At 34.8% G+C, this 9,553-nt stretch overlaps 1 protein-coding gene across 1 annotated transcript in view; it reads right to left on the reverse strand.

Annotated features, from left to right (window-relative positions):
• PRIM2 (primase, DNA, polypeptide 2 (58kDa)) overlaps positions 1–9,553 on the reverse strand; it is a gene marked incomplete at both ends in the record, with an annotated part of 31,786 nt that overhangs the window by 1,306 nt on the left and 20,927 nt on the right. The window contains 2 exons of the mRNA XM_009578169.1: positions 3,321–3,462; positions 4,334–4,429. Coding sequence (XP_009576464.1) covers positions 3,321–3,462; positions 4,334–4,429 — 238 coding nt within the window. The remainder of the gene's footprint in view (positions 1–3,320; positions 3,463–4,333; positions 4,430–9,553) is intronic.

Genomic DNA, 9,553 nt, shown 5'->3' on the forward strand with positions numbered 1-9,553 from the left:
GTGCGCTGCTTGGACTAGCACCAAACAAGCTCTGAGGGGCAAAACATGCATCACAGTACAAATAATCAGTAACACCACACAAACAACCCACACTGGAAAATTATGCTGCTTTAACGTTGAAGAATTGAACCACTAATCAGAGCCATAAGAAAGATTCCTCAAAACTATGTGCCTGAAAGACTGCCTTTCCACTATCTTTATTCAGGGTATTTTGTCCCCTTGAAGCTTATAACAGACTGACAAAGCCAGAAGTATCGGCCAAAGTCAAACTACCTCATAGAAGATAAAAGCATTCAGCCTAATTTTATGACCCTGTGAAGATACAAATCCCTTCTTTAGAAATAGCATTCAAGCCTAATTTGGATTATCACATCATTAAGATCTTTAATTCTCAAATTCTAATAAAATGAGGATTGCCCATTAGAAAGTCCTGAGAACAAAGCGTAAATGGCCAGATGCTGCAAAAACACTAAAACATACTCCCAAAAGCACACATAAGTAATGCTTACCAAAGTAGTAACATTATCAAAATACATTCATTAAGAGACAAATTAAATAACAAATCAGTGATGCTGTTTAAAGCCCTATTACGTCTTAATTAAGTTTGGCCATGATGCACAACTTCTGTGCAAAGTCATGAAGACCTCTAAACTATCATAGTGCCTGAAATTCATCACATTTCTCTTGAATGATTTCTCCTTGACAGCAGACACAGACAAACATCCATGTGTTACAGAAGTATTACTGTTGTGGTTTAACCTGGCAGGCAGCCAAATACCACGCAGCCGCTCACTCACTCCCCCTCTCCCCCGCAGTGGGATCGGGGAGAGAATCGGGAACAAAAAAGTAAAATTCGTGGATTGAGATAAAGACAGTTTAACAGAACAGAAAAGGAAGGGAAAATTATGATGATAATAACAACAACAACAATAATAATGATAGAATATACAAAATGAGTGATGCACAATGCAATTGCTCACCACCCACCAACTGATAACTAAGCAGCAATCGCTACTTCCTGGACCACACCTCCTATTTATATACTGAGCATGACATCATGTGGTATGGAATACCCCGTTGGTCAATTGGGTCAGCTGTCCTGGCTCTGCTCCCTCCCAGCTTCTTGTGCACCTGGCAGAGCATGGGAAGCTGATAAGTCCTTGACTAGCAGGGTACTTAGCACAACTAAAACATCAGTGTGTTATCAATGTTCTTCTCATACTAAATCCAAAACACAGCACTAGGAAGAAATTTAACTCTATCCCAGCCGAAACCAGGACAATTACCAAGCACTACTACTACTTGCAGAACTTAGGCCTAGATCAAATAGTATTTCAACTACTACTTTTCACAAATAATACTGGAAGTATGCTACTGTGTCATAAATTCTATGGAAATGTGCCTCTTCACTCCAGATAAGGCTGAGGAAAATCGCTAAAGATTATCCTCCTAATTTTTATGTTGTGGAACAGCAACCATTACCATCTTTAGATTTTAAAAAGATTCCTTATGTGCAGTCCTTTCTTTAAAAGTGTATTCTTATAGTTTCACTGAAATGTAATTGATAATTATAGTTTTGTTCCGGTGAAAACTACACTAATTATCCAGCTACCAAGTGTCACACTCCAGTTATGTTTGGTATAACAGAATAACGATAGATTGTCCCCTGTAAAACATGCTGGATTTTTGGCCCTCATTTCCAAAAGACTCAATTTAATAATATTCCTAGCATCTCTCAGCAGTGCACTATGCGGGCTAAAATTAGCTGAAACAGCTTATTAAATGTAGTTTTGCAAACTAAATTAGTAATCAAAACCCCACAACTTCAATCAGGAGCTTTGGAATAGGACATAAATCACTAATCTTCTTTTACTCCTAACACTGAAAATATGGTGAACTTTAATAAATGTATGTATTAAAACTAAAAACTAATGCAAACCTGAAATACTGCAATAACTTAAAACATCGCAGTTCTATAGAACGTAGTTTTCCAAGCTCATGAGAGTGTTAAAGTTTCTAAACCATCATTACAAAGAATAACATAAAGAAGTACTTCTTTACTATAAAGCAGCTATTGGCTTTAACAAAGTAATCTGGGTTAAATGAATTATATATAAGATAGTGTGTGTTCATTAGAAAAAGTTGCGGATTTTTCCTTAAACTGAAAAATCAGGTAGCCTACTCATTACAGCTCCTACTGTTTTTCAGACTTCTCCTCAGCTACTCACAAAACAGGCAAATTCCAAAAGTCCATGAAGCTTCTCAAAAGTATTTTAAGTAGATGCAGATAACCTGCATACTTAGCCACATTTCTATAGAATACATTCATTGTTTTTAAATCCCACACAAGTGTTAGCAGCTTTCAGCAAGAACATTATGTGTCAATTGAAATAAGGATGTCTCTAGCTGCAGTTGTTTTAAAGAATTCTAATGGAAATGTTCACATAAGAGTATCACGATTTTCACTGCACATTAAATAATTCCACAGACTCCAGTTATATTCAAAATTAACAATCAGAAAATTAGGATATTGGCAGCTTCTTAAAGGAATCTATTTTTACTTCACACTGTTTGTTTACTAAACACTCATGGTCAACCTTGGTATTACTGTGACATAGCAATATAAGGCTTTGAAAACCTTTTTAAAAAGCAATCCAAACTGCCTTCATGTTATTCAATCCCATATTTTCCTGGATTAAAATTCTGTGCATTATACATGATCACCAACTTTTAAACCCTGTGAAGAGTCTAATATTGTAAAACTAGCAATTCCTAAATTGATCACCGAATTACTAATAGAAGAACGTTCACATACAGTATTTACCATAGGTGTCCTAACTAGATTTGATACCTCAAACATTCATACAATGAAGACTTTATTTTTGCCTGACATGTTCTGACTTACCCTCATTCCAGTTCTCACTAACAAAAGAAAAAAGAAAAGAAGCCACAAATCACTATTTTACTTGTTTCAACAAAAAACTGTTGCAAAATTTTGGGAGAAAAGATCTATACAAAAAGAGAAAAAACAGTTGTCTGTATGGGGCTAATATTTTGAATGAAAAGTCACGTTACTCTCTATGTGGGAAACAATTTTAAAATCCTCTAGCAAAGATTTCTTTACAATGCACATCACATGATAAATTCCATTTAAAATTAATGAACTCTCAGCTCATAATGAACTTTTATTTAGTGCTGTCAGCCCTTTTGATAGGGTTTCTGGTATTCTCCAGATAGAAGCAGATAAATTTAAAAATCCAAAAGGCTACTGTCCAAGTAGCAAACAACAAAAGTTGTAAAAAAATCAGACTTTATCAGACTTACCGCCAGTGCTTTAGATAACTTTGTTCTATAATTATTCAAAACAATCGCATCAATCTCCTTAAGTGGCACATATGCAAAGCCGTCTTTAATAAACACTCTTCTGGCTCTAAATAGATCCACAGCATCTGCAAGTCCAACCTGAGAAAGAAGAAAAACCCACACTGTGGAATAGCAAAATAATGCAGTAACAACGTTTACAACCCTAAGATTCAAGATGGACCAGTAAAGCTTTAAGTCATTCTCTGTCTTTTAACAAAGCTCTATCGAGGCAAAATGCAAAGATTTTGAAATTAAATGTTGACTTCAGAATAGCTGATCATTATTTTGGTGGAAAAATATTGTTTACTTAGAGAAAGTCATGCCACTAGGCAAAATAAGCTACTTTAAAGTTTGTATCCATGATTATTAGCCTAATTATGTAGCTTTGCATCACTTACTGATTTGATATTTGAAAATGGACTGCTGTTGGCCTTCTGTTTCAGGCATCTTGAATTATTTCATTCAAGCTACATATAAAAGGTCTTGGAAACAGATCTGGAACCCAACCAACTTCGCTCCAAAGAAGAATCAGTGGGCTGCATTAGATACTTCTTTCCTCTCCCCTTGCTCTCTTGCAAAAAGAATTTCAGACTAATACAATCAGACCAAACCTAGTTTCAGCAACAGATGTTTGAGAATGTCTCCATCCTGAACTGCCTGTCAGCCAGGCAAGTTAAGCCATTTGTCTGAGAAACGTTAAAACTTAAGACCATTTCTGTGGCAAAAGACAAGGGATGGCAGAAGAGGACAGAAGACATCAATAGTAGTTTAAATAGTAGTTTAATAGTCTCCCAGTCCCTCCCTCTACCCTTATACTGACATGAAGAAGAGGAACTCTCATTAGTCTCAGTTAATTTAAATACTTTGATTAACTGTTAGCAATAGTATTTTGTAAATTAAAATTAGTAACTCCAAGTTTAACTGAAAGAGAATGAATGCAAATCTGTGGAACCTACCAATTTCTACTTACCTTATAGAACATTTGTTCTTTTACTTTAGTCATGCTGAGGCCAGGGGTTGATGTATACAGCTCATTTGCCAATTCATTTTTCAGGTCTTCACTAATCTAAAATTAAGAGCTTGTTTTAAAACTGCTGAAATACTTTTTAATAAAGCTTTTTTTTTTAATTAACATGAGCTAAAAGATTGCTTAATCTGTAAATATATCATCACTTCAGTTGACAAGGGAAAAAGAATTATATATTCAGCAAGTGATCACTAATAATTAATTAAGCAGAAGCCAGCAAAACACTAGTGGTCAATAGTGTTAAATAATCTCCCTTCTGAAGCAGTAGTGCAGATTTTAAAATACAATAATTTTAAGCATTAACACAAGAACTATAAAACACGCTTTTTAGAAGTCAACCTCTTCAAAATAAAACTTATGGCAATCCCTGCTCATATCTAGATTTACTGTATGCATTAAAACAAAGCATGATGACTCAATGGCAATTAGTAAGGACTTAAACAACTTTGTCAGATTTTTAACAAAAACATCAGTTTCAGCTCATTTTTAAATTCAGACTTTTAAAAAAATGACATATCATCTTACATTCATGGATTTATCTCTCTCCTTTTTTTTGACGCGCAAGAATAATGGTGTACTTATTGTTCTCTAAATGTTAGTGCTTTTCCAGTTCTTGAAACAGGTAAGTTAAGCAGCAATGCTCTAATTTAACAACTTAAAGTATTTAAGCCAAAATTTCTAGCTTGAAAAATCATGGACAATGTTACACTTTCTAATATAAATCTTAAATACTGCATACCCATAAATATATATTATGCTTTTTGACTACTTAATAAGGCACTAAATACAGCAGCAAAGCCACACTTAAAATTATCATACTTAATGATTTTACGAGTCAATAAATAATTTTAGGGTTTTATTCAACAGAAAACAATTAACAACAAAATTTGAAACCAAATTGTTCTGCTTTAAATCATGATTAAGCTCAGGCTTTAAAACCTGAAAAAAGTAATAAATAAAAAAAATTTAAGTCATAAATAATCTACTCTGATAAAACAGATCATACATGCTGGTAATCCAGCAATGATATCTCGTAACTTAACTACATGCAACAGTCTTAAATATTTGCACAATACGGTCTTGATAAGTATAATGGAAGTAGTCCGTGACGGAAAGGAATTAAATGTTAAGGAACACAGAATACATAGATGGACACAGCTGTCACCAAAGTATAACACATTGTGTGACACTGCTCTACATAAACTGGACGTGTCCTCCAGTACCTATGGAGAGGTGATATAAGGCTGCAGTCGAGAACCAAACCAAGGCCATCACATGCAATACATACTCAGACTCCAAACACAAGATAAAAAAGGCACTCAGTGTCCTTTCTCTCCATGGAAAGGGATGTGCATAAGCAGTTGTTTCTTCTCTGAATGGGGCAGAATATCTGATTTGTTAACTAACACTTCTGTACAGTTAAATGGGCATTTAAACAAAACTTTTTTCATTCTTCTCAGTTGAAAAACTGAGAAAATGAAACAAACACTTTTCTTGGAAGTCACAGAATCATAGAATACCAGGTTGGAAGGGAACTCAAGGATCATCTGGGCCAACCTTTCTTGGTAAAAGCACGGTCTAGACAAGACGGCCCAGCACCCTGTCCAGCCGAATCTTAAAAGTCAGAAGTTGGGGAAAGTTGTAGGAAGGACCCTTTAAGTTCAAACTTGGAGCAGCAGCTCAGCAAATCCCCTCTATGAAAGTGATTTGATAGATGCATATGAAATGGCCAAGGCAACGATGTCTAGGAAGCTTATGGTTACCCTGTCTGCATCTTCATGTAACCTGTAGTACTCTCTCAGGAAAATCAGCTTTAGAAATAATAATAAAGCTGCCAGCAAAGCAGAAGAATGTAACTTTGAAGACAGAGGAAATACACAGTAGCATTACATTTCTGCATGTGAAAATCTAATGCTCCAGGAAAAAACAGCCTGCAAGGAAACCATTTCTCTTTAACAAAGTAGCTGTATCAAAACAATTAAATGTGTTCGTGTAAATGATACGAGAAAATACTTTCTATAAAATACTCTCACTAACAATCTTTTTTTTTTTTGTCTTTGAAAGATTCCCGCTTTTCAAACGTGACACCCTGGAACTATGTACAAACTTCACACAGTGCTACCAAAACCCTGCTACTCCCTCCAGATGATATATTTCTTGTTTAAGTAAGTGTAAATCTAGATTACCACATCAGCCTGCAAGCTTGCCTTTCACCTAGTATAGACGAAAGTTTTAATTTTAATTCCAGAATAGTGACTTCCATTTTTCAAATGTAACAGTTTTATGCTTCCTCAATAGAAATTGCTTAAGAGAGCCCCGTCTACAATGTCATTCCAAACCCTCGGTGAAACTGTCTTTGAATAAAGACAGTACAACATATTGTATAGCTATAATGGTTACAGTTGCATTATTTCTTCTAGGATATCTCACTAAAAAAATGTCAAACCGAGCCAAGGACAGTTTTTTTTTCAGAAAGCCATTAAAACAGTCCAGTGACTGTTTTGCAGACAGACTTGTAATACTGGGGGAAGAATGAGAAGAGGGAAAGGCAAGGATTCCTTGCTTATTTGTTTTTTGAAAAACAGTTAGCTCATTTTCATCAACAAAACCATTTTATTCAGTATTACATTTAATTTCAACGGGTTTTTATCTTTTAATATACACATAAAATCATTATACTGACTGACTCCAAGCTTCACAAGCTCTCTTGATCCTTCTTTATTAGTAATTTGACCATATCAATCTTGTACAAATATAAAGTCACAGTGATTTTAGATTCTCTTGCATCTCACTAGCAAAAAAATTAACATTGTTGGGGTAAAAGTGATCCTGGTGAAACTTCCAAAAAAGTAGGTTAATGGGCCATGACGAAAGATTTGGATAAGATTTGGATAGTGTTACTGAAAATACAGTTTCATCAGAAATTGTATTTTTTAAACAAGCACAAAGTATTATTGCAAAACAATATTTATCATATAAATAAATAATACTTATAAAGCTGTTAAATAATTTACTTCTAACAGCCTCAAGTATCTTATAGGTTAGGCAAACCTTCAGCAGCCCTACAAACACTTCGCTTCTTCCCTTTTCACCAAATTCCCATTGCCTTCATGTTTTCAGCTAATGGAGAGAGAGGAAGAAAAAACAAGGATATCCCTAGCCCCTAACGAAAGCTGGGAGATGACTTCAGAACTCATTTAAAAATAAAACTTGCTTCCCTAAAGACTGGAACATTAAAAATAACCTTGCATTGGCATTAAGGATTTCACCATTTTCACATAAAATTGTGTAAAATTGACTGAAGATGCAATGCAATGAAAATAAGCTCCTTATAGTCTAAACTCAGACTCAAGCTTTCAGTTAGGACATGCCTGTACCTCTGTATTCAGGGCACCATGAAACACGTATCCCAGTTTTTCTTGGTTCATGTAAGCTGGAAAACCTTTTTTTTTTTTTGCCTTTTTTTTTTTTTGCCTTTTTTTTTTTGATTTTAATAAGAACACTACGGTTTGTACATTTAATAATTTCATCTCTAAAATGGCACCCACAAGAACACATTCCGGTAATCATTAAAAAATTAGACACAATTAAATACAGCTTTTAGGATTCTCATCAAGATTGGAAAGATAAACAGACCACTTAACTTTTTACAGCACTCAGTGATGTTTGCCAGATAAAATACTGTGATGTTCAAAAGATTACTAAAAAAACAAAAAAAACCAAACCCACACAGAGTTCTTCTGAGGGTGTCATCTGGTGCTCATCTGACCCTCACACTGAACTGATTCAACTGACCCCACAGAAAATAATTGACTAGTTTTGCCTCATTAGTTTGTTGCCAGTTTAATAAACTGAAACTGCTTATCACCAAGTCAGTCCAAGGCACAAGCAAAGAACAATAACACCAGGAAAAGGATCTTCCCTTTTCAGTGACAGTGGGTCATGTATCATAGCTTGAAACAATTCAACACTTCATCGTAAGTTTCTGAGACTTAGAAAAATGAGAAAAATCAAGACATGAAAAGGGAAGGCACGAAAGGAAAGGAAGGAAGCAAGGATTTGGGACAAGTTGTATTATTTCTAGTTTTCTTGCTTTCTACGTGCAGTTTATTCATTGATTTTAATCACAGAATTGTCCTGGAAACACAAAGACACATAAATTTAGATTAAAATATGAATAATTTAATATGTAAGGCTTGGTTAAACAAACACTGGCAGTGAGGCAGTCCAAAAACTTCAAAATAAATTTGATAGCCCTACTCTGGTTTAATGAAGAGATAAAGATGCATGTACACATTATACTACTATACATGCACAACTACTTAATTTTGCTATTCCTTACTGGGAGACTTAGAAACAAGAACTCAGTGCACGAGTCCTTTCCCTTTCCAAGACTCATCTTCAGGTATTTACGTGCACACATCACTGGTGTCCTTAGAAAGTGAACTTTAAACTTGCTGTTCGTCACTGAGCAGCTGGTACTCAAATGGCACAACACCCTTCTCAAAAAGAGATGGTGTCAGTCTCTCAATACTGCGCTATATTGCAATTTTAAGTATCAAACAGACAAAACAATAATTTCCTAGTTAATCTTTTCCGTTGCCACACAGCACAGTACAAACTAAGCTAGAACTAGAATACAGAAGTATTAACCTAGATACCACTAAATTTAAGAATATAAATTTAAAGCGTATTCAACTGGTTAACGAAGACTAGCTTGATTAGGAAAGGACACCATTCCCAGCTGTCCTACCAATTAAGAGCATGAAGAGCCTTAAATAAAACCTTCAAGGCTCATAAATCTGTTGTTCACAAATCTGATTACAATGTTTCTTAAGAGATATCAATTGGCTAGGCACAAATGAATTAAGAAGAAATTTGAATTTCCCATGGTATACAACTTACTGTTTTAGCTCAAGTTCAGATTGCTGGCATTCCTAAAAATATAAAGGGCTGCACTTGGAATTATTATGTATTCTTATCCATCAATTGAAATGTTGTTTGGGCTTTTTTTTTTTTTTTTTTTTTTTTAAAGTCAGGAGTGGGCACAAAAAGGACATTTTATGAATCTTCCTCAATTACACAGCTAATTCATGGTTACCATAATCAGAGAAACTCAGTGACACAGGTCCAGTTTCCCACATTCCTGACAAACATTTCCCT

The sequence above is a fragment of the Fulmarus glacialis genome, unplaced genomic scaffold, assembly GCF_000690835.1.
Source record: "Fulmarus glacialis isolate BGI_N327 unplaced genomic scaffold, ASM69083v1 scaffold305, whole genome shotgun sequence".
In the NCBI taxonomy this organism is placed as follows: Eukaryota; Metazoa; Chordata; class Aves; order Procellariiformes; family Procellariidae; genus Fulmarus; species Fulmarus glacialis.